At 47.2% G+C, this 26257-nt stretch overlaps 1 protein-coding gene across 1 annotated transcript in view; it reads right to left on the reverse strand.

The window, feature by feature from the left end:
* csmd2 (CUB and Sushi multiple domains 2) overlaps window positions 1–26257 on the reverse strand; it is a 2254685-nt gene that overhangs the window by 130326 nt on the left and 2098102 nt on the right. Inside the window, exons 48-51 of the mRNA XM_038801178.1 lie at window positions 24705–24851; window positions 11945–12133; window positions 8790–8975; window positions 4799–4993 (exon numbers count right to left, since the gene is read on the reverse strand). Coding sequence (XP_038657106.1) covers window positions 4799–4993; window positions 8790–8975; window positions 11945–12133; window positions 24705–24851 — 717 coding nt within the window. The remainder of the gene's footprint in view (window positions 1–4798; window positions 4994–8789; window positions 8976–11944; window positions 12134–24704; window positions 24852–26257) is intronic.

Raw genomic sequence — 26257 nt, forward strand, 5'->3', positions numbered from 1 at the left:
GTGTAGTCTGAGATGCTGCGCTGCTCCGGCACCTCCCCAGGGCGAGTCACCGGGATGGGCTCCATCACCTCCTCCTCCTTTGGGGTGCCCATATCCCCTGGACTATTCCATGGGATTGGGCGTGAGCAGCGGTATCCCCTGAGGCTTCCCTGCCACCTGCCGCTGCCAATCCTGGAGGCCCACTCTGGTCTCGGCCAGGGTCCGCATGCTGGCAGCCATGAAGCACAGGGAGTAGACCACCATCTGGGACTGCACCACATCACCCATTGACTGTGCCACCACTTTCTGGGTTTCTGTCACATGTCACATTAGTCAGCGACTGCGCCATCTTCCTCTGGGACCAGGCCACCTCCCTCTGTGTCTGTGCCACATCAACCAGCGCTTGGGCAATGCCGCCGTGTTCCCGGGCCATGGCCTGCTGGCCATGCTCAGGAGCGCCGCTGCGATGTCCAGTTCGCTGTGGGACATGGCCGCCTGTGAGAGGGCAGCCCTGTCCAGTGTCTGCACAGAATTCTCCACGCCTCGGAAGTGCTGGTCCATAGCCACGAACATCTACTGTGGACGCCAGCTGTGCGGTGTTGGCCTGGTAGGCACACATTGTCGGCACCACCTCCTGCTGCTGCAAGCGGTTGGACTCCTCCAACTGCACCCGCAGGTGCTGGATGCTCGCCGACATCCCCTCATGTAGTCCCTGACTCTGTGACTGCATCTCCACAATCGGTGGAATCGTCTGTTCCAAGAAGCCCAAAACATGTCTGGACGGCAGCTAGACCCTGGCATCGGCCCACCCCCTCAGGAGTTCCTACCTCCACCTGCTGTACTGGGTCAACTGTGTGGTGAGCACCAGATAGTCCCAGAAGCCTCTTCACTTAAGTGCCCAACCGAGGTGAGTGTCTCTGGGATGGCGGAAGATGTTGGAGACAGCTGTGATGGGAAATCTGCGTCGCCCTCCAAGCTGAGCTCCAGGGTCTCCTGAGTCTCGGGTGGAGGGCTGGTGTCTGAGCTGCTCTCATCACTGCTCACGGGGGGCTCTGATTATGACACTGGCTGGGGCAGGGGATGCCAGATAGACACGCCCCATCCCCAGAAGCTCCAGCAAGACAGAAGATAAGATGTATGATTACACTATAGGCCAAGGGGGAGTAGGGGTGTGTGTGGGTATGGGGGTTGTGGTGTTGTTGGTGAGGGTGGTGTGGGATGAGGGTAATGTGGTGGTGTGGGGTGAGGGTAATGTCGTGGTGAGGGTGTATGGGGGTGAGGGTGGTGTGGAGGTGAGTGTGGTGGGGGGTGTTGCGGGGGTGGTTTGACGCACGTAACAGGGAACCACAAGTCAGCGGGGTCTCATTTTCCCGCCCGCGGCTGAGCTCCACCTCGGTGACCTCCCGTTCTTCCAGACTGCTGAATTTCTCCAGGGCCCTCTGCTTGGCCACGGTGAGGGGCCGCAGGTTCGGCAGACCCCCTCCTGCTTTCTTCCGCTCACGGCAGTTGTGCACGGCCTTCTACTGGCGGGGCGGCGGGGAAACAGAAAACGACAGTGTTAGACAGTCCGAGGATGCAGCCTAAGGGGATGGGTAGCTGGTAGCCTCAGTGGCCTGGCCATGGTGGCCAGTATGCGTACCGGCATGTGGTGCAGTGTGGGGGTTTGTCCACTGTCCGGATTGCCGGGGGGGGGGGGGCTGGGTCTGGTTACGTGTGTGAGGGACGGGGGTTGGTGCCAGGCCACAGTGCTGTCTACTCACCCTGGCTGTCCTGAGGTGGGCATGCAGTTTTTTCCTGCACTGCTGGCCTGTCTGGACGGTGTTGCCCACAGCACTCTTGGCTCTGCCACCTGCGCCCATGCACGGTGAACGGCTACCTTCTTCCCGGGCCAGGAGGGTCACCCTCCCCTCCTCCACGGCATCCATGAGGGTCTTGAGCTCTGCGTCCGGGAACCTTGGTGCCGCTCTCTTTATTGCCATCTTGTTGGCTGGGATGGTGTGTGTGGGGAGTGCAGTGTGTATAGGCAGCTGCAGCTTGTCAGCCTCCTGAGTGTCAATCGCGAAACCAGTAAACCCAACACCATTTCTCATGAGAATCGATTGTGTTCCATGTGGCACAGGTGCTAGCCCTTTCAAAGTAGCGGAATCTGTGCAGGTGTGGCGCCAGTTTCTCTGTCGTGAACGTCCACAAATTCTGCATTACCATTAACACTTCGGGCGGGATTCTCCATTGCCCGACGCCGATTTCGTAATCGGCGATTGGGCGGAGAATCCCTTTTGATGCCGAAATCGGGGGCGGCGCCTGTTTTCAGCCTCTCACGCGATTTAACGGCCTCGTTATGACACCAAGTTGGGCGTGATGAGAATGTTAAATCGCACCCAAGATCATCAAAAGGGAAAGAACAAATGTGTAAAATGTGTAAAAATAGCAAAGACATTCCACACCCATGTACAAGCATGCTTTGTCACATATTAACTTTAATAATCTTGGGCGGCACCGAGACACAGTGGTTAGCACTGCTGCCTTACAGCGCCAGGGACCTGGGTTCAATTATGATATCGGGTGATTATCTGTGTGAAGTTTGCACATTCTCCTCTTTCCTCCGGGTGCTCTGGTTTCATCCCACAGTCCAAAGATGTGCAGGTTAGGTGAACTGGTCATGCTAATATTGCCCAAAGGCTAGGAGAGGTTATGGTGATAGGGGCAGGGGATTGGGCCTCGGTAGGGTGCTCTATCTGAGCAAGGGCCGGGCCAGACTCGATGGGCCGAATGGCCTCCTACTGCAATGTAGGGACTCTAGGATTCTACAAATATTTTCACCCTTACAGTTTCGGACTGCCAATAAACTTATATTCGCATATGGAATAGGGGAATGTGTAGCAAATACATGTTTAAGAATGAATTTTATGGCTATTAAGATTTGGATTTTCTTCTGATCCCGCTAAAGGCGACCCCTGCCATATGTTCCTCATTGGTGGGAAGGGCAAGCCATGCAAAGCACCACTGGCTTCAGCTGGATCGGAAGATCCCACTGGCAGCCTACTTCTGCTATGGGAGGAGGGGCTGGAAAATGTTGGCCTTAAGATTCATTTTAACACCCCCCTCCCTTCCCTCTGTCTTAATCTTGATGAATTTATTTTCCTGAGGTACGATTGCTGGAAGAGGATGTACAGATGACATGATGATTGGACTCGATGACTCAGGGCTCCTGACCCTGTGAAAGAACCAAGTCAACATTCATGAAGGCCTGGTCAATAAGCCAAGATGCTCCAGGTGTATATATCGTTCCCTTTGCATCAGTATGATGTATTAAAAGCAAACAAATGATCCTGCCTGTTGTTAAAGTAAAAAGCGGCAATTGACAGCTTTTCTGCCATGGCTTACCAAAATTGTCAATCAGGATCAAATGAAAAGCTACTGTTACAACACACACGAGACTTACAGAGTTGGAGCAATCAGTCTCCCCGTGACTCTCGACAAATACGCGTTCCATCGCTCAGGGGGCGGGGTGCCTGAGATCATTCATGGTTAAGATCTGAAAAATGTTGGCCAGGTATGGAATCGACAGAGCAGACCCGGGCTCGGATCTGATGTATATTGCAAATATAATTGCTTTGCAAAAAAACAAGTTTTCTTTTACTGCCTCATTTCGGACTCGTTTGTGACCTGCAAAACAGGTCACATTTCTCAGAATTCCATTTAACCTTTCCCTCGTACCTCGCCGATGTACACCCACAGCCCAATCACCAAACAGCGTCAAACTCCAATCTTCCCCAGATTCCAGTGATGCGTCCAGTCTCTCAATCTGGTTGGCTGCCCGGCAGGAAAGGGAGTTTAAATAAATAGACCAATGAAGCTAAATTTGGCAGGAAGGCTTTGCCTTCTTCCGGACCCTTCCATCAGGCAGAAGATACAGAAGTCTGAAGACCTGCACATCCAGACATGAGAACAGCTTCTTCCCCAAAGCTACTAGACTCCTCAACGACTCTCCCTTGGATTGATCTGTTCCCTGTAAGAACACTATTCATGACGTCCGATGCTGCCCTTGCTCATATATTTGCTTTGTTTGGTCCTTTGTTCCGCACTGTAACCAATCACTGTGTGTCGATGTACCATTTGTCAATGTACTCTTATGATTATTCTTTTTTTGTCTACTATGTACGTACTGTGTACATTTCCTTGGCCGCAGAAAAATACTTTTCACTGTATTTCGGTACAAGTGACAATAAATCAAATCAAATCAAAATCAAATCTCTGCCTTACTTGTATTTCCTGGGTTCTTGGTTGAATCATGCCCCTAGTCTCCCTCCTTGCTTCCCCGTGAATATCGGGATCATTGTCCATGATCCACTCAGATTGTTTGAGCAGCCTGTGGAGTGTGGAGTGTGGCTGGAGGTTATCCACACACACATATACGCTGACTGGACTGGACAATAATAAACTTGGCCAATTTTTTCCTTCTTTAATTCATGAATGCTAAATGCCTACGGGAGTGATCTAAATGCTGTTGAGCTGTGATCACTTACATCCCGCACTATGGATCGGGAGTCTCCCTTTTCTGGATTACCTACCACAACACTGGGCAGTGTCTGGATGGACCCGGCTCATCAAAAGAAGCCAAAGTAATCATTTCTGATATAGTTCAAACTATTCGGACACAAATATCAACCAATAGCTACTAACGTTTTCAGTCTGTAAACAGACCAACAAGGAACTGAAAGAAAACCATTCTTCTTCACGTCAAGGCGATTTGATCAACAACCCATGTCTAATGCTTTTCATCATGAACCTGTGTTACAGTGCTGAATCAGATACTTACTTTCACAGCTGGGTTTCTGCTCTCCGATGCTCCACGTTCCATTAGCCTGACAGCTGATGACCCTAAGTCCTTGCAGGTAATACCCTGGGTCACAAATGATAATCACTTGAGCTCCATATTGATTTGGATTTCCGTATAACAGCTTCCAGTCTCCGTACTCTACATGGATACTATTAACTTCAGGACATGTCACAGCTGGAAGAACACAGGGTGAACAACAATCAATCGCAGTTTGCCATTTCATTACCCATAGAGTTATGCAGCTTTCTGATCGGTTATCATTTTGATCCGTCAAGAATTAAAATTAACCTGCTCTACAATTTCAAGATTTATTGTCAGTACCCGATAATGATTTACAATAAACAAGAGGGATACTGAAATCCATGGATTTTACTTTTGTTCTTTTTAAAAAAAAATTCACCTCGGCTGTCCACACATGAATCCATCCAATGAATGCTTGAATGAAAGTTTGCCCTCTCTTTCAGCCTGTGAGAGTCATGCAGCCTCAATCCAGCTCCTAATTATGATGAGACTACGGCAGGTCCCTTGCAATAAATGAGCTTTAATTGCTTTTTGAAGGAATAGCAAGGATGCGGTGTGGAAAATGGCAAGAATGCTTTATTCCGTTTATCCTCTGATAGCAGAGGAGCTGATGCATGCTGCACCTGACCTGGGAGTGCTTGATGATGGTACAAATTTAGCAAGCAGTTCCATTCTGAACACTAACATAAGATGGCTGCCAATGGTGTTTCCCTTACTCAACAACACTGACTATATTTCATTACCGAAGAAGCACTTTGGAATGTCATGGGGCCATGAAAGGTGCTTATCAAGTAGAAAGATGCTCTTTCTGTCATGATTTTGCCTGAAAAATATCTGACACATCTTCATCAAGAGGCATTCTTCAAGCAGCCCAGCTAATAAATGGCATTTTGCTGACAAATTCTGAGTTCATAAAAGATTTTGATAATCTGTTGACACACATTCATTCAGAACACATGGCAGCTGCTGCAAAAATATTTTCCATTTGTTTAATGACTACGTTTAAGGCTTTGCCAAATGTTCTGAGTAGAAGCAACTCTATGGGTGCGATCCTATGGCCACACTGAGCCTGAAACGAAGCTTGCCGTGCCACAGCATAGCCGATAAAAGCTGGGAGATCCTGCTCCCCGGATCTCCCTGGTTCGTAACGTGCCCTGCATGGGTGTTGCCACCCTCCCATTGCACGTTCAGGCTTGGGGGGATGTTGCCGGGGTTATTTTGGGGCCCCTGAAATCGGGAATCCATTTTTAAATGACATCCCCGGTCTCTTGTTACACTGGTGAGGTCCGGCGAGCGGAGCTCCCCAGTGTACAAAATGGGGCTATCTGTCGCCTGAGGCCCCTTATACAACATGAGTCGCTATGGGACTTTGTTCCCAATTAGTTGAATTGGGCTCTTAATTTATCAATTCAAAACAGGTTAATTCACAATAACTTCACCTATCTGGCCCAATCGGCCACTTTATTGCACCAAGATAGATGAACAATCAAAGTGAGCTTGGGGGCTTTGGGGGGGGGGGCTTTGGGGGGGGGCTTTGGGGGGGGGGGGCTTTGGGGGGGGCTTGGGGGGGGCTTTGGGGGGGGACTTTGGGGGGGGCTTTGGGGGGGGCTTTGGGGGGGGGCTTTGGGGGGGGGGCGCGCAGATTCAGCAGTAATTTTCAAACCTAATCTATGCTTAGAAAGAAGAAAGTTTCAGGGCTCTGGACAAAGAGCTGAACAGTGGGAATAATTGGATAGCTTTTTCAAAGTGCTGGCAGAGTCAGAATGAGCAGAATGACATTCTTCTTGTACTGGATGATTCTCAGACGACCTTTTCCCGTGATCAAGCAAAATGGGAACAAGAGGTGACAAATTTAAGATAACCACACCAAACAGAACTTATGGTGTGGCTGGGGAAAAAGTCTACACGTAGATCAGTAGAGCGTGAAATTTTCAGCCAAAAACCTTTGTTGAAGCAGAGCCCATGAACTGCTTTTATCAGGGATCAGATAGCTGGTTGAAAAGGGGGAAGTATAAAGGTTATCGGGAATCCGAGTTCGCCCCGTGACCGCTGCCGGTGAGAATGAAGAATTTGGTGTTCAGCCAAGACTTTGTTCACTGCAGTGGAACCGTAGAATCCCGCCGGCGTGAACGGACAGAGAATTCCTGCCCATGGCTGATCTGCACCACAGCTGCTTTGGGTCTGTAACCCTTAATTCACTTGCCTAATAAAAATCTATCATTCAGTTTTGAAATGTTTAATTGTTCTATTCTTTTTTGGGGAGATGGTTGCAGATTTTTGTGCTCCTTTTGTGAAGAAGTCACTTGTTCTAATTTTAATGTTTTTCTCTCTTGTCTGAACCCCACCAGAGGAAGCAGTGGGCTGAATTCTCCACCGTTGGGATGCTCCATTTTGCCGGAAGCCTGGGAGTTTCCCGATGGCTTGGGACTGCTCCACAATGGAAAACCCCATTGACCATCGGTGAAACGCAGAATCCCGACGTTTGAACCAGAAATATGTCATGGCGGGACAGAGAAACACGTCCAGTTTTTCTCTCTCTCTCTTTCCCTCTATACCCTATCAATTATTTTAATAACTTAAATTTGTCAATTAAATCACCCCATTCATCTTTGATACTCAAGGGAATATATGCACAGACTTTGGACCCTGTCCTCATAATTTAACCCTTTCAGCCCCGATATCATTTTGGATGAATTTGCAAGGCCAGTGTCTCCTTTCTGAGATACAGGGGGCAATTCTCCAATATGGAGTCCAAGTGTTCGCGCCGTCGTGAACGCCGCCACATTTCACGACGGCGCGAACCGGGCCCGGGTACAACCGATTCTGGCCCCCACAGGGGGCCAGCACAACGCTGGACCGGTTCACGCCACTCCAGCCTCCTTTTGCTGCGCCAAATGGGCGCCGCGCCAACCTGCGCATGCGCGGGGGACTTCTTTAGCCCGCTGGCCCCGACTCAACATGGCGCCGGTGTTCAGGGGCCGGCCGCACCATAAAATATGCCGGGGGGGGAGAGGCCGGCCCTTGAACACCAGCGCCATGTTGAGTCGGGGCCAGCGGGCTAAAGAAGTCCCCCACCGATTGGTGGGCGCCGATCGGTGGGCCAGACCCCATCAGAGGCCCCCCCCCCCCGGTGAAGGAGTCCCACCCCCAGTGAAGGAGCCCCCACCCCCACCCCACAGGCCTCCCCTGTCTGTTCGCGCAGAGTTCCCACCGGCAGCGACCAGGGGTGAACGGCGCCGGCGGGAGTCTGTGTATCGGCGCGGCCGCTCGGCCCATCCAGGCCGGAGAATCGGTGGCCCCGCCGATTCCAGTGGCCCATGGCCAGCTCAGTGCCAAACGCGCTGGCACAAATGGCGCCGATTCTCCACACCTCGGAGAATTGCGCGCTGGCATCGGGGCAGCGTGGCACAGTTGCAGCGATTCTCCGGCCGAGCGCGGGGCTCGGAGAAACGCCCCCACAATGTCCAGAGCTGAATACTTTACACTAAATGTAGTCTAATCAGAAGTGTACGTGACTGTAAAAATAGCATCCACTCCTCTGTATTCCAGCTCTTGAAATAAAGGTCAAGGTGATATTAGCCATTTAATTATTCATCTGTGCTTTAACATTAGCTTTTAGCGATTCTGTATTTGGGCCCCCTGAATCTTTGCATCTTCACAGTTCCTAATTTCACACCATTTAGGAAATAGTCAGCTATCTTCCTGATAGTGGGTCATGTGGAGACATTCACAGGACCAATAGCTGAGTGACCATGATATGGAAGGTGTGATCAGAGAGAGCGAGAGAGACTGAAAGACAGGCAGATAACACTCACGGCACAACATGTTGAAATCCTAACCAGTTGGCTGACTGGACCCCTAGAATGTTGGTCAATCTGCATTCCTCCTTCACTCATGTAGTGATTTCTTGACAGAGATTGTGAAATAGAGCTCCCAATGGCACACTCACCAACACACTGTGGGGGGTTATCATTGTTGCTCCATTTTCCATTTTCCTGACAGGCAGCTGTTGATAGTTCACCCGATTGTAATCTATATCCTTCATTACACTGATAGATGGCCCTTGTGCCGAGGGTGTACTCCCTCCCAAAGACTGTCCCATTCACTGGTGCTGTTGGAACGCCACAGGAAATGGCTGAAAAGGAACAATGATCAGCTTAGTTTGAGATTTAATGTGCATCAATATTAATAGTTCCATCAATATAAACACTGTTGATTTAACACAGAAGGAGATACCAAAGGTTAGAGCATTGTGCGACTCAGCAATTTGCTATGCATTGTCACATCCAGTGGGAAAATACAAGTCGTCCATTTACCATTTTCTACAAGTTAAGGTTTCAATTTCATTTATATTAACAGAAGGAGATACAGGATTAAGGCAAGGTAAGCTGAGAAAGAAAAACAGCCATCAACCAAAACATGGCACTTGGAAATGTGGTTGTCAAGTACATTTCCATGTCGGGGACTAAAAAGATAGCAGCATGGATAGCATTAAGGGCGAAAATACAATCATAAGGATAACAAACAAATAAAAAGAAACAAAAATATTCTCAAGATTGAGAAGCTGGCTATTAAAACGATGCTGTGACGTTACTTTTAACACCATGCAGATATTTATAAACTATTGGCCTTGCGTTTCTACATCATTTCCACACAAGTAACAGTTTAATTTGCGTGAAATCAAATCAAATCAAATAAAGCAAAATTTTAAGCGTATGTCTGTAAACCTGCCCGAGTAATCTATTGTATTTATGTTAATTTGCCTGAAGCATTCAATGCCCAGAAAACTGGTCACACCCCCAGGTCACAAGGCAAATTTCCACTGTTTCCATTTATTCAGAGGAGTTCATCAGAATTTGCCCAGGATATCAAACACCCATGGTCATATGATTCCAGTGTTAATCACCTAACCAGCAGTCAATCGTAATCACGGACCAACTTTTGTATTATTTCTTTGAAACTGTTTGCAGCAGAAACAACCCCATGTTCATTAAATCAACTGCTCAGAGTAATATAAATCAGCCTTGTGTAAAGTTTTGAAATGTTTGCAGGGCAGTGGCAGGGGAGGTAAACAAATACTTTGCATTAACCTTTGCAGTGCAAGACACTAATAACATTCCAAGAATATTAAATAAGCAAGGGGAAAAGGGGGTGGGGAAATAATTACAATGCAGTCACTGGAGAAAAAGTACCAGGAAAGCTAATGGGGCTAAAGGCTGATAAGACTCCTAGGCCAGATGGGTCACATCCCAGTAAATTAAAGGAAGTAATCACGGAGATAGTGGGTGCACTATAGTAATCTCCCCAGAATATATAAATTCTGGAAATGTCCCAAAGGATTGGAAAACTGCCAATGTTCAATTATTCAAAAAGAGAGGGAGACAAAACAAAGGTAACTATCGGTCAGTTAGCTTAACATCTGTCGTTGGGAAAATGATAAAGGACATAAAACCAGAGCATGTGGAAATATATAATATATCAAGCAGAGTCAGCATGGCTTCATGAAGGGGACATTATGCCTGACAATTTTTTTAGAATTCATTGAGGGGGTAATAAGCAGGATAGATAAAGAAGAACCAGTAGATGTAATATACTTGGATTTCCAAAAAAAAAACATTCAATAAGGTATAGCACAAAAAGCTGCTTAATAAGATAAGAGCCCAGAGTACACTGGAATTTATAGAGAATTGACTAACTTATAGAAGACAGAGAGTTGGGATAAGAGGGGCATCTTCAGGATGGCAACCTGTAACTCGTGGAGTGCAATAGGGATCAGTGCGGGGCCAAAATTATTGACAATATATATTAATGGCTTGGATGAGGATGAGGAGCCTGTTGCCAAGTTTGCAGAAAACACAAAAATAGGTGGGAAGGCAAGCGGGGACGTTCACACAAAGGCTGGGATTCTCCATTCCCCATCATTGTCGGGAATCTCAATCAGGCAGGGAATGGAGTGTCCCCTGAAAAACGGGTTTGGTACCGGGCATCAGACTCATTGCCATCCTCTGCACCCCTGCCGCTGGCTGTAGCGCGGTACCCACCCCATGCCAACAGGACAATGCAAATTCAGGATCAACATGTAATGCAATGCAATTAACCCCCTCCAGCCACCACCGTGACACTCCAACCCCCGCAATGAGAAATCCACCAAGCAGGTTTTGGTGCAAGGTTGGCCAAATGCAGCCCCGGTGTGGTGGAGCCGGAGGGGAATCAAGGGGGTCAGGGCACTGATAATGTGCCCCTCCCTGCTACTGCCAGGCTGTGGGAGAAAGGGAGAGTCCCCCAAGGGTCCTGGGGGTTGAGTCAGTGAGCGCTGTCGGTGAGGGGCTAACCACAATTCTCATAAACATTCTTTCTATGATTGACAATTCCTCACTGCATCGAAGGAGCAATGTAATTTCACTTCCTCTTTGGTCACAGCAAAAAATATTGTTGTTAGCATCAAAGCAGGGTACTTAAGATGAATTCAAGGGTGAAGGGAGAGATAAATGAACAGTCCATCAAGCAGCTGTGTCTGAACCATTAATCAGTCAATCACTTCCTTGTGAAATTGAATGGAAGTTTTGCATTTCAAAGGGTGCCGGGGATTTGAAGCCTTGTTTTGGGCTTTTGAGAAAGCCTCCAACATTTGTAACAGTTACTGTTCTAAAGCTTTTGTCTGAGGTCCCGCGGTATTATTCCTGTGACAATTATATTCGAGCATGCTGCTTAATTGTGTAGATTAATGGGAGATTTTACATTTGGATTTATCTTAATGAGTTTGCCTGGAAACCTGAATGTGACTTCACCTCAGCAAATGCACTATTTAATGAATTTTGGACTAATTTGCTGATTGGTTTCAGAACAGAAACTCAAGGCCACTCTGTATTGTGGCATATGATTTTTCATTGAATAGACAACAAACTGTCAAAAGTCATTTGAAGGACTCTCTAATGTATTCTTCTCTGGCTGTGGATTGAAATCCCCTTGAGAACTCGGATCAGATCAAGATAGATTTTCCTGTTTTTTTTTTCAATTTCCTTTTCCCTATCGATTTCCATAAGTGAAGATTGAGATACTTGTATATGACAGATGTAGGGCTCTTGCGGGGCATTATTTTCTTACCTTGACAAAGAGGAGGAATGGTATTCCAGTCGTACCAGCCTTGGGGAGACCGAGAACATGTTGCGAAACCCTGTCCAATTAGCCGATAGCCTGGATCACAGCTGAATCTCACTGTGCTGCCGGGTAACCCTCCAGTTTGAGTGCGGACCGTGCCATGCCTGGGAGGGCTTGGTGGACTACAGTAAGGAGCTGATAACAAAGAAGGGACATATTTTACAAACCTACTGAATGACTCAGAACATGAACCCTGAAACAGGGCGTGATGGCACTTCTTGTGTGCATTTTTGCAGATCGATTCTCCTCTTGCAACAACCGGGGAGAGAAATTATATAATTAATCAAATACCACACATATGAATCATATTTTTTTTTCACTAAACAAGGATTCAAAAATAGCCTCGAGAACCCAGATACCATCAGCAAAATGATTATGTTATTGCACCAAATACTTCACCATGGCAACATCATGCCATATTACTCACCATGGTAACACTGCCCCTTTTCAGATGAAGTTGCAATATCTGACAACTTGCTCATCAATTTTCAACCACATTTCAGAAATCAATAAACCAGTTGCCGTTTTTGCATCTGAGTGCCTTTTTTCCGGCAATAATCAGCCTCACTGAACTATAATAATGCAATTAAATCAAACTGAGAATTCTGAGATAATTACATTCAATCAGCACAGTCTAAAAGGTAAATCAGGCAGAAGCTTTTTCTGTCCCAGAAAAAGGAATCAAGTTTAAATGGAAATATATTCTTATCCAATTAAAAATTGAATTACTATGGCGGCAGTATATACATTTACAATACAATTTACCATGGCTTGTTTAAAAATGAAGATCACCATCACTATTCATTTTAAAACTATTGAATGGATCCTTTTTTTTCTCTGCTAGCTGTTGATTTTTGTTCAGCCCAGCATTTATGCAGCACCTTATCACTTCTTAAATGTCTAAATAGCAGTCCAATTACAATTAATCACTTTAAATAGGGTAGCTGTTGTTATTCAAACAAAAGTGGTGGCCATTTTGCACATAACCAAGATCCCACAAACAGTGGTGTGATGTGTGACTTTTTTTAATGGAGTTAGGTGAAGGTGAGATTTCTGGACAAGTTTATAATCCAGGTGGACCAAGGACATCAAATGAACATCGAATGAACACCCACACACGTTATTGAAGCTGCTCTGATCTGTGCATTTTCAAATTCTGAGGATATCCCCCAAATTTAAGCACTTTAAGTGGGTGGCAAAAATGTTAAGTTGGTTCTTAAATCCTTAGATGAAGTGTCGATCTGAGATATTTCCTTGAAACACGTGAGGAATGATTTTTTTCAAACACCCATCAGTTTCACTGCCCATCGCTGGCAGAGGATGTGTGATGACCTTCTGCCAATCTTTTGCCAGATTTGAAGGACAATTGATCGTCTGGCAAGTGATCTTGATATCAAGAAAGATTACTTGTTACTAGCAAGGAAACCAATGTCAGCATTGAAATTATGCAAATTAGGTCCCACACTGAATTCTGTGAGTTTAGGCGTAAGGCTCCAATCCCATGATGTTGCACACTCATGGGTACATGACAGGAAGTCAATTTTTAAGTATTTCTGAAAAGAAGTTTGCTGCTGTTAAATATTTTAGAGTAATATGTTTGCAGTGAGTGTTTTTCCTACTTTGAATCAAAAATCTTGTATTGATTTTTTGGCCCTCTAGATGGCTTCTTTATTGCTCAAGCTTTTAACTCTTTCTAATGAATGTTCCTTGCCTTGTGGCAATTATTGCTGCATGATAAACTGAAGAGGATGAGTAATTCCATAGGTAGAAGCGTCAAGAACCAGATTTAAGGTGATTGGCAAAAAAGACCCAAAGACAACAGGAGGAAAAGTATGCAGGAGTGGTTAGGATCTGTAATGCACCGACTGATAAGGAGAAGGAAGGTTCAATTGTGGCTTTCAGAAGGAAACTAGATAAGCACCCAAAATGAAAAAAAAACCAATGCAGGGCTCTGGAAAAGAATGGGGTAAGGGCTAAGCTAAATTGGTCTTACAGAGAGTCAGCATGACTCAAGAGACTGAATGGCCTCATTCTGTGCTGTGAAGCCTTTGGCTACTCCAAGAATGTTATACAAGGTAGATCAATTCTTGACAGAGTTTAATTTTCAAATGCACCTTCAACTCAGGAAGTTGCTTACCCCAAACACTTACATTTACAGATTTTACTGCACTATTTAAAGTTCTTAGATATGGCGAACCCAGATGAAGGAATTCACCTGGGACCTCCAACCTTGCAGCTCCAACATGCAACAAGGCTATATTTGCCGCAGTTCTGGCATCAACACCACCAAATAGCTATTGTCAAAAGTTTGATCCTTAGCCCCACACTCAACGCATTTTAATCACTCCCTTGTAACAGAAGAAATACAGCCAACTCCTTTTAAGGGAAGTCAGGCACCCTTTAAGTCACTTTCTGACTTGCGGCCAATCACATTTAAGGCCGGGTTCCAAAATATTTTTCCCAGCAAATTTTCCCCCATTCAAATAATTTTCTCATCGCGCGGCAGTGTCCACGCCGTCGTAAACGCCGTTGCGTTTTACGACGGCATGAACGGGTTGCTGCCAGGACTAATTCTGGTCCCTACAGGGGACCAGCACGGTGCTGGAGCGGTTCACGCCACTCCAGCTTCTGATCCCGGCCCGGACTGTACGCCGTGGGATCTGCGCATGCACAGTGGCGCCGGCGCCAATGCGCGCATGTGCAGTGTCTCCTTCAACACGCGGCCCCGACGCAACATGGCGCTGGACTATAGGGGCCGGTGCATAGGAAAGGAGGCCCCCAGCCAGAGAGGCCGGCCCGCCGATTGGTAGGTCCCGATCGCGGGACAGGCTGCATCGGCGGCGCACCCCTCCCCCACCTCAGGCCGCCACCCAACCCTTTCACGTCGAGTTCCCGCCGGCTGAGAGCAGGTTAGAACGACGCCAGCGTGCTTCAGCATTTCCACAACGGCCGCTCGGTCCATCCCGGCCCGAGAATCGGCGGGCCGGCCGCATAGTGCGGCCCATGAACGGCGCACTGCCGAACACGCTGACGCCAATGGCGCCGATTCTCGAGTGTCCGCGTCGGGGCAGCGTGACCCGGTTACGGGGATTCTCCGGCCCGGCCCCGGGCTGAGAGAGTCCCGCCCCAGGGACCCAGAGAAAATGGTAGCTCATCCATTCCTGTGGTATTTAATGGGGTGAGGAAGAGAGCCGGACATGCTAAACAATGGATCCGTCACTTGTCTAACACATCTGAGGGCGGCACTCTGAGCTGCTTTTTCCAATGGCCCACATGGTGACCTGGGAGGTGGTGGAGTAAGACAAAATGAAGCTAGTGATATCACTCTGGTGGAAGTTGGCAGCTTTGGCCATCTTGCAACAGTTGGCACAATTTCTCACTGTTTCTGTGGGAAACAGTCTGTGGAGGCAATTCCCCTCAGGTACTACCGTCATGTAGTCTGCTTACAGACACTTCAGTGCTTGGCAAATACAGTTTACTTCCAGTGGCATCTTGTCTCTCTGGCATGAAATCCTGTGATACATGCGCTTGGAAAACAACTTCTTCCATATTCTGCAACGTAATAATGGAAAGAAAATAGAATCTTAGAGCTAGAACAAAGTTATTATCTCTGGGTTGTTACCCATGCCACGTGCTCGCGAGATGAGGAATAGGGAGAGAGAACAGTTGAACACGTGGCTACAGGGATGGTGCAGGAGGGAGGGATTCAGATACCTGGATAATTGGGGCTCATTCTGGGGTAGGTGGAACCTCTTCAAACGGGATGGTCTACACCTGAACCAAATCCTGGGGGGGACATTTGCTAATGCTCTTCGGGAGGGTTTAAACTAATTCAGCAGGGTGATGGAAACCGGAATAGTAGCTCCAGTGTACAGGAGGTTGAGAGTAGTGAGGTCATGAGCAAGGTTTCATGGTCACAGGAGTGTACCGGCAGGCAGGAAGGTGGTTTGAAGTGTGTCTACTTCATCGCCAGGAACATCCGGAATAAGGGGCGGAGAATCGCCGGGGGGGCGGTGTGAATCCCTCCCCCGCCGGCTGCTGAATTCTCCGACGCTGGGGATTTGACGGGGCGGGAATTGCGCCACTCCAGTTGCCGGTGATTCTCCGGCCTGTGATGGGCCAAGTGGCCGCCCGTTTTGCCGGTCCTGCCGGCGTAAGTAAGAGTAGGTCCTTACCGGCGGGACCTGGTGGCGCGGGTGGCCTCTGGGGTCCTCGGGGGGGCACGGGGGGATCTGGCCTCGGGAGGTGCCCCACGGTGGCCTGGCCCGCGATTGGGGCCCACCAATCCGCGGGCGGGCCTGTGCCGTAGGGGGACTCTATTCCTCCGCGTCGGCTGATGTGGTCCTCCGCCATGGCCGACATGGAGAAGATCCCCCCCAGAGCATGCAATGGGATGATGCAAGCACACTTTGGCGCTCCAGCGCATGCGCCAACTTGCGCTGGCTGGCAGAGGCCCTTCGGTGCCGGTTGGCGTGAAGCCAAGCCCCTTCCCCGCCGGGCCGGCACAGCGCAAACCACTCCGGCGCCGGCCTAGCCCCTGAAGGTTCTAGAGTGGTTCATACCGGAGTGGTTCACGCTACTCCTCAGCGACGGGACCCCCCGCCCCGCCGTGTAAGGGAGAATCCCGCCCCAGGTGGGTGAACTTGCAGCATGGGTTGGTACCTGGGACTTCGATGTTGTGGCCATTTCAGAGACATGGATAGAGCAGGGACAGGAATGGTTGTTGCAGGTTCCGGGGTTTAGATATTTCAGTAAGCTCAGGGAAGGTGGTAAAAGAGGGGGAGGTGTGGCATTGTTAGTCAAGGACAGTATTACGGTGGCAGAAAGGACGTTTGATGAGGACTCGTCTACTGAGGTAGCATGGGCTGAGGTTAGAAACAGGAAAGGAGAGGTCACCCTGTTAGGGGTTTTCTATAGGCCTCTGAAAACTTCCAGAGTTGTAGAGGAAAGGATCGCAAAGCTGATTATTGATAGGAGCGAAAGTAACAGGGTAATTGTTATGGGGGACTTTAACTTTCCAAATATTGACTGGAAATGCGATAGTTCGAGTACTTTAGATGGGTCCGTTTTTGTCCAATGTGTGCCGGAGGGTTTCCTGACACAGTATGTAGATAGGTCAATGAGAGGTGAGGCCATATTGGATTTGGTACTGGATAATGAACCAGGACAGGTGTTAGATTTGGAGGTAGGTGAGCACTTTGGTGACAGTGACCACAATTCGGTTACGTTTACTTTAGCAATGGAAAGGGCTAGGTATATACCGCAGGGCAAGAGTTATAGCTGGAGAAAGGCAATTATGATGCGATTAGGCAAGATTTAAGATGCTTTGGATGGGGAAGGAAACTGCAGGGGATGGGCACAATTGAAATGTAGAGCTTGTTCAAGGAACAGCTGCTGCGTGTCCTTGATAAGTATCTACCTGTCAGGCAGAGAGGAAGTGGTCGAGCGAGGGAACCTGTGTTTACTAAAGTAGTTGAATCACTTGTCAAAAGGAAGAAGAAGGCTTATGTAAAGATGTGGGGTGAAGGTTCAGTTAGTGTGCTTGAGAGTTACAAGTTAGCCAGGAAGGACCTAAGAGAGAGCTAAGAAGAGCCAGGAGGGGACATGAGAAGTCCTTGGCAGGTAGGGTCAAGGAAAACCCTAAAGCTTTATATAGGTATGTCAGGAACAAAAGAATGACTAGGGTAAGAGTAGGGCCAGTCAAGGACAGTAGTGGGAAGTTGTGCGTCGAGCCCGAGGAGATAGGAGAGGTGCTAAATGAATATTTTTTTATCAGTATTCACATAGGAAAAAGACAATGTTGTTGAGGAGAATACGGAGATACAGGCTAATAGACTAGACGGGATTGAGGTTGATAAGAAGGAGGTGTTATCAATTCTGGAAAGTGTGAAAATAGATACGTCCCCTGGGCTGGATGGGATTTATCCTAGGATTCTCTGGGAAGCTAGAGAGGAGATTGCAGAGCCTTTGACTTTGATCTTTATGTCATCATTGTCTACAGGAATAGTGCCAGAAGACTGGAGGATAGCAAATGTTATCCCCTTGTTCAAGAAGGGGCGTAGAGACAACCTCAGTAACTATAGATGAGTGAGCCTTACTTCTGTTGTGGGAAAAGTCTTGGAAAGGATTCTAAGAGATAGGATTTATAATCATCTAGAAAGGAATAATTTGATTAGGGATAGTCAACACGGTTTTGTGACGGGTAGGTCGTGCCTCACAAACCTTATTGAGTTCTTTGAGAAGGTGACCAAACAGGTGGACGAGGGTAAAGCAGTTGATGTGGTGTACCTGGATTTCAGTAAAGCGTTTGATAAGGTTCCCCACGGTCGGCTATTGCATAAAATATGGAGGCATGGAATTGAGGGTGATTTAGAGGTTTGGATCAGAAATTTGCTAGCTGTAAGTAGACAGAAAGTGGTGGTTGATGGGAAATGTTCAGCCTCAAGTTCAGTTACTAGTGGTGTACCACAAGGATCTGTTTTGGGACCACTGCTGTTTGTTATTTTTATAAATGACCTGGAGGATGGGTGAGTAAATTTGCAGATGACACTAAAGTCAGTGGAGTTGTGGACAGTGCGGAAGGATGTTGCAGGTTATAGAGGGACATAGATAAGCTGCAGAGCTGGGCTGAGAGTTGGCAAATGGAGTTTAATGCAGAAAAGTGTGAGGTGATTCATTTTGGAAGGAGTAACAGGAATACAGAGTACTGGGCTAATGGCAAGATTCTTGGTAGTGTGGATGAGCAGAGATCTTGGTGTCCATATATATAGATCCCTGAAAGTTGCCACCCAGGCTTATTGGGTTGTTAAGAAGGCGTATGGTGGGTTGGCTTTTATTGGTACAGGGATTGAGTTTTGGAGCCATGATGTCATGTTGCAGCTGTACAAAACTCTGATGCAACCACATTTGGAGTATTACGTGTAGTTCTGGTCACCTCAGGAAGGATGTGGAAGCATTGGAAAGGGTGCAGAGGAGATTTACCAGGATGTTGCCTGGTATGGAGGGAAGATCTTATGAGGAAAGGCCGAGGGACTTGAGGCTGTTTTCGTTAGAGAGAAGGAGGTTAAGAGGTGACTTAATAGAGGCATACAAGATGATCAGAGGATTTGATAGGGCGGACAGTGAAAGCCTTTTTCCTCGGATGGTGATGGCTAGCACGAGGGGACATAGCTTTAAATTGAAGGGAGATATATATATATATATATATATATAGGACAGATCTCAGAGGTAGGTTCTTTACTCAGAGAGTAGGAAGGGCATGGAATGCCCTACCTGCAACAGTCGTGGACTCGCCAACATTAAGGGCATTTAAATGGTCATTGGATAGACATATGGATTATAATGGAATAGTGTAGATGGGCTTTGGATTGGTTTCACAGGTTGGCGCAACATCGAGGGCCGAAGGGCCTGTACTGTGCTGTAATGTTCTGTTGTCTACTGTTCTATTGTTCTATGGAAAACGTTGACGAGAAACATGAAGGGATCCCAAAATAATCAACAGGCTTGCTGGCCTTTCATGTTCATTTGAAATGGATGGAATTCATGACGGGTGGGAAACCAGGAAAACTTTGATCCAAGGCATAATGCCCACTCTCAGATAGCATTTCAATGTGCAATCAAACGAATGAAACAGCAGGAATGCAGAAACAAAAAATACTGTGGTGTTTGAATCATCAGGCTGAATAATATTGGTGGTGGTGGTAGTGGGGGGTGGGGGGTAGTGGGGGGGGGGGGGGGGGGGGGTGGAGCAAAGTCGGGGTGGAGCCAAAATGCTCCACTCTGCTCCACCCCACAGTCATAAAACATGGTGGGAGGGCTAAACGAGGGCCAAGTGAGGAAATCCCGCCCTCTGGAACTGCCAACCAATCCAGTGGCCCAGCAACCCCATTAGTGCCAGCAGCAGCAAGACCACATTGGCCGTAGCTGCTTGGACTGCAATGAGCAAGGTGAAGCAAACCCATCTCTGGAGCAGGCAATTCTTGGGCAGGGATGGTTTGGGCTGGTCGGGGAAGGGATGGGGCGGGGTTAAGGCAGAGGGCAGGTAGAAAGGAAGGGAGGCGGGGATCGATCTCGAACAACTTTCCCCAATTGGCAAAGGGAAGCCCCTGAAGATTGAACTCCCAACCCCTTCTCTTCCTGCCTTTTAAAGAACTTTATTTAAATATCAAGCTCCCCACTCTCTACATGCAGATTACTGGGGTGAACTTAGAGGTGGCGGAGAAGATGGTGGGCTGGACACCGGCCCTATTTTCAGTGCCCCTCAGCCCAAAACATCCCCGTTAAGGGCAGAGAAAGTACAATCCATTGAGTTTATCCGACAATGGCACAACCATCACTCATAATCTCGACTCAAACGGCATAAATCCCATTTAAGTATTTGCAAAAGAATGAAATACTGCATAAACCTTTTTTTGTGGTTTAAAAAGTTACTTGAACTCCCTCATAGAATTGGTTTTCAAGATTATGCTGAGATAAAACTCTGTCTTTGTGGGTTCAACAGTAGATTCTTAATCCGCCATTAGTCCTATGTTGAGTTTGGCTATTTACTCACCTCTGCAATTCGTCTATCTTCCAAGTCAGCATTAAAGGACCACTATTGCGTTGCTTTTTAACCTGACTCCTTCCTCTCACTCTCCTCTGATACAGATCAGTTCCAGATCCTTGACTCCAGTATCCTGGATCTTAGTATGAGTGCTGAGTAAACATCTTGGACCTTGACTGTAAGGTACCTGCCCTGAACCAGCAATCCTCCTCTGCTGGCTAACTAAAACCATCATCAGTCTCCAACACTGCTGATACTGCCCTCAATGACACCACTACACCTTGCCTTGTTACCTTTCACCATTCTCTCGCTCCATGGTTAGTGTCAGAACCTTAATGTGCTTCAGCTTTACTCTTTGAAAATTTCTCCCTAGCCTCCTCTGTCTTGTCACTTGACCCCCCATTTTAAAACCCTTCTTAAAACAAATCTTCACAACTATGCTGCCAGTCATTTCGCCTAGCCTTTCCACTAAGCTTAAAATCTGTTCCTCTTCCATGAAACACATTGAAATATTTTCTAAATGAAAGGCAAAACATAAATGCAAGCTGTTATTTCGATTGGCTGTATAAATCTATGTTCCCCTTCAATTCAGTGTTTCTGAAATGGAGTTCGATACATAGAAGCCTTTGATGCTGCTCATGTTCAGTTTAGTTTCTGTAGCCTCAAGCATCAATGGACATCAAACATTGTTCCAACACTGGAATAAGCATCAAATTGTGTTTAAGGAGCTTGTTAATAGCAGCTGTGACATTGTAATGTGGAATTAATATCGACCAGAAGTAGACTCTCTTTGAGCCTCATCCTACACTGCTGCATACACAAACATACTAGATTAATGGCTTTGCCCTCATACATATGTCAACATTAGGTATCAGTACAGAATAATCACACTGATATCTGAATCAGGGATAAGATAGCAGAAATTTCATGCAGGGGAGTGGGAAGTGGAAAGATGGATTGATTTATTCACGTCTACCTCATCTCAGACTAAGAGTTGGAACAGTTAATAAATATATACAGTAGTCAGATTGTTCACTGAAGTTGCGACCTCATGAATGCAAAGACCAGTAGCGAAGGACAAATTGTTAAGCTCAGTCTGTCTGTAAGCAAGCAGTGAAATGGCCATTCTTGCTATTAAGATAAATTAAAGAGAATTTTGAGAAATTTCTCAAAATACACATTAAATGTATTTTTAATTTGATTTCATTACCCATTTCATAACCATTTTCAGTCTTCCTTCTTTTAAGTCAAGGGTTTTTCAAACTGGGGTCCCTTGGCCTATCTGGGATTCACAAATGGTCTGCAAAGATGTCAGATTTCTCTCTATTTCAGGAGTTAGTAGCAGGTCACTTATGTTGCTATCCATTTAGACATGCAGCATTCCCTTGGATATTTACCACTGCATTCTGGGTAGTGGGACACAAAGTCTTTGGGAGCATATACATATTCTCAGTGGGATCCCCATTGGGCAAAACTGAAGAAGTACAGCTTTAAATACCTTCCAACCCATTGGGTAAGAAGGAAGACAACTAATACCTCCCATCTGGACTGTGCCAAGTCATTCAGTAACTAAGCCCCAGGCTGCAAGCCGATCATGAAAGTTAGCTTGTTACTAAAAAAAACAGCATAGCAACTCGGGTTGTTAGTAGAATTGGGAAATATTTTACACTGCCAATTCATTTGTACTGCCTGTTTTACACCAATACCACATAAAGCTGATTTTGCAATCCATTTCTCAACTTTTCCCAATCTCCAAAAAACAACATAGCATCACCATTTTGAAGTTTCTCCATGTGCCTCCTGATTGTAAAGGCAAAAAACCCTTTGAGAAGAAAGAACTGATTAAATCCCACCAATGTCTTTGTGTCCACACTGCTGGATGCCTCAGTTCAGCCTGGATTTCCACATGTTAAAGCATTAAGCTGAAACATACAAGCCTGACTCCAAATCTAAAAGATTATTATAAGGAACATGGAGTGCAAGTAGACTGAAGAATAACACCATGATGGCAAGAACTTCATGATGTAGCAAAGCATGCTGGCATCTACGCTTGTTCATCCAAGTAGTGGGACTCCAGGAAGTCACATAGATGATGGTCATTTTCCCCAGAGGGGAGTTTGGCCCCTGAGACATTTGACCTTTTTGGCCTTGACGAGGAACGCCTTGCCAAGGCCGCGCTCACTTTCAATTCCTGCACAGATTAGCTCAGCGGCCTCCGGACACCTCCACTTACCTGTTGGGGGGTCCTTGAGCTTCACCTCACCCACCTCATAAGGACAGGGAACCCTCCATATCGTGGCTACTCGAGGACTTTCCCCACATATTTACTAACCTGGATAGTGAATCTTACCATTGTCATGGAGTAGGAGAATCTGCATTCTGGTGCAGGCTTCAAGTGGCCGTAAAAAACACTTTTGTTCACCTTCTTGCAACTTGTAAGTAGAGAAAGAACGCAGGCTATCATGGGATTGCACAATTTGGAAGTGAAGATACTGGTAGATGTATGGGGTAGGTTGGACATATCCCTAACTGGTAAAATATCGGTCTACACCCACAATGCTGAATACTGTCAGCTCCCATCTCAGCCAGAGTGTAAGAAGAGATACCAATGTTGGCTCAGACACTATTTCTACTTGTCACAGTTTTTGAATGGCATTATCAAAGGCTGGGGCTGCCTTCTGGGCAAAGATTTTTAATTATATAGTGTGGAAAGACCTCTGATGAGATCCCTTTAAAAAATGAGGAAGAACAAACTAACCTAATTGAAAGCACAGTTGTCCCTTTCAGTTTTTACCAGTGATGATTGCACTGTCACATTTCCATTGGACTGCTGATCAGATTTGTGGATGCCTTTCATTTTTGGAACTGGAGCTTTTTTATTTTATAGAATTGTAAGGTAGGAAATTTGTTTCAGATGAAGAGACAAATACAAAATATCCATCTCACTGCTTTGGCTCAGAGGTCAGTCACCAGGAAACAAAGCTGCAGCAGATGAAGATATTTTAAGTCGGGGGCAGCAGACGAGCCTCAAATTTGATTCAATTCAGGCTGGGTCACACCCACTTGGATTTCTTCAACTGAGATTAATTTAAATTTCAAACACCTACCTGTTCCAGATCTACAAAACAGAAATGGAGAAAATACCTGGAACAGCCCCTTCTGTACATTATCAGTTTGTTTATGACAGTGCATGGCAGAAATATTTTGTGCCAAACAAGGTGAAAGATTTCAGGCGTGACTTAATACCAAAGAAAACAGAGTCCTGTTTTGGGTAGGTTTAGCGAAGTGTTTCTCAGTACCTCCAGTGCCAACAACGACCCCGCTATCAAACGGACTCTGTTTCTTTTGGCCTTGGCGAGGAACACCTTGACAAGGCCGTACTCACTTTCAATACCTGCACTGATGAGCTCAGCCGCCTCCGGACACCTCCACTTACCTGTTGGGGAGTCCTCAAGCTTCCCCTCACCCCACTCCATAAGGGAACCCTCTGGCCCGATTCCTGGAAGTGCCAACCTGGCACCTGGGCACCTTGGCACTGGCAGCCTGGCACACTGGCAGTGCCCCAGGTGGCAGTGCCAGGTTGGCAGTGCCAAGTTATCCGGGTGGCAGCAGGAGTGCCAGGGTACCACCTTGCCCAGAGCCTGACCACCCGGGGGCCTCCGATGGCCTGAGAGATCTCCCTCAGGTGCTGTTATGCCTGGTCCAAGTTTGTGTGGGCTGGCGCTAAACGTCACCATGTTGAGGACTGCCAGGGGCAGGTGTTTGATCCCGGGCCTCTCAAGAATCCAGCACAGACATATTTAGGTATTCTTAACTGTGCACTTAAACATGCAAATCTGGATCCCAGATCACAACGCCTCGCGGGATCTTGTTTGATCTGGTGTGGCGTCCCGAGCATCGTAAATCTCACGAGAGGCCTCTTGTGCAATTTAACAGCCTTGTCGCATCCTGAGTCAGGTGCTATGGTGTCGTTCAATTAGGCCCCTAATTGCTGAGAATGACAGAGAACATTTAGGACTCTTGCAAAATAGACGGTGGTCATCAACTAAAAAATACGTCTTTCACTGGATCCCTCCACTCCAACTCATGGCTCACGCAAAATCCAAGGGAGACATTCGAGTCCACGGCATGGCTAATGGAGAACTGTCCCACATATTTACTAACCTGAATAATGGATCTTAAAGCCTTTTCGACTGGTGGCATGATCAGATGACCAGCGGAGGTATACTTTATTGCCCGAGCTGACAACTGTTATTGGAGACGTGTAGTTGCCGCTAAGTGAGATCAGCAAGGGCTTTTGACTTGAGGAGCCTGCGGATAACAACATTATCAATCATTTGGGTGAAATGTGCACACAGCACCTGGCTTTCAATATAATTAATATAATAATTTTTACGTAATAACGCTCCATTTGTATTTAATAGTCAATTAATTTTGCATGGTACCATGGCAACTAAGGATACCACAAAGCACAAAGAGCTATAAATGTGAGGGCTTAAACAGAGGCCTCAAAGTGGTTACGTAGGAAAGTTATGTTAATAATGTTTTTCTTGTTCTACATGTATTAGATAATATAATAATCTTTATTGTCACAAGAAGGCTTACAGTGGTTGGCATGGTTGTTTTGCGGCGCCGGGGTCCAGGGTTCGATTCCCGGCTTGGGTCACTGTCTGTGCGCGTTCTCCCCTTGTCTGCGTGGGCTTCCATTGTCCGCTCCGGTTTCCTCCCACAGTCCAGGGATGTGCAGGTTGGGTGGATTGGCCATACTAAATCGCCCTTAGTGTCCAAAAAGGTTAGGTGGGGTTACTGGGATAGGGTGGAGGTGTGGGCTTAAGTGGGGTGCTCTTTCCAAGGGCCGGCGCAGACTCGATGGGCCAAATGGCCTTCTACTGCACTGTAAATTCTATGATTAACACTGTAATGAAGTTACTGTGAAAAGCCCCCAGTCGCCACACTCCGGCACCTGTTCGGGTACACGGACGGAGAATTCAGAATGTCCAAATTACCTAACAGCACATCTTTCGGGACATATGGGGGAAACGGGAGCACCCGGAGGAAACCCATGCAGACATAGAGAGACCATGCAGACTCTACAGACAGTGACCCAAGCCGGGAATCGAACCTGGGACCCTGGAACTGTGAAGCAACCGTGCTATGTAGAGTTAACCTAACTGCAACTGTCAACAACTAGAAGATGGGTGAATGCCAAATCTTTGGATTTGGTACTGAGGTATTCTGCCCATTAAAATTAAAACAGCAAGACGCAACTGGAGCCTTATTCAAAAGGCAATTGCCGAATGTATACACACCCAAACATTTGATGGCTATTGAAATATGTCACAACCTTTCATCATCCACTACTTTCTTATCTGCAGAAAACCAGTGCAACAACCGTTTAATAGATGGGGATGGCCGGGAATGGCGGACCGGTACAGCCTCCGGTGCGGAAGGATAAAGTGCCCCCACGGCGCAGGCCCGCCCGCGGATCGGTGGGCCCCGATCGCGGGCCAGGCCACCGTGGAGGCACCTCCAGGAGCCAGATCCCCCGCCCGCGCCGCCAGGTCCCGTTGGTAAGGACCTATTCCAATTTACGCCGGCGGCACTGGCAAAAGACGGGTGGTACTTCGGCCCATCGCGGGCTGGAGAATTCGGGCAGCCCCGGGGCCCATTGAGTCACGCCGGACCCCGCCATTCTCCGAGGCGGGTGGTGCGACTCA

The sequence above is a fragment of the Scyliorhinus canicula genome, chromosome 1, assembly GCF_902713615.1.
Source record: "Scyliorhinus canicula chromosome 1, sScyCan1.1, whole genome shotgun sequence".
NCBI classification, from domain to species: domain Eukaryota; kingdom Metazoa; phylum Chordata; class Chondrichthyes; order Carcharhiniformes; family Scyliorhinidae; genus Scyliorhinus; species Scyliorhinus canicula.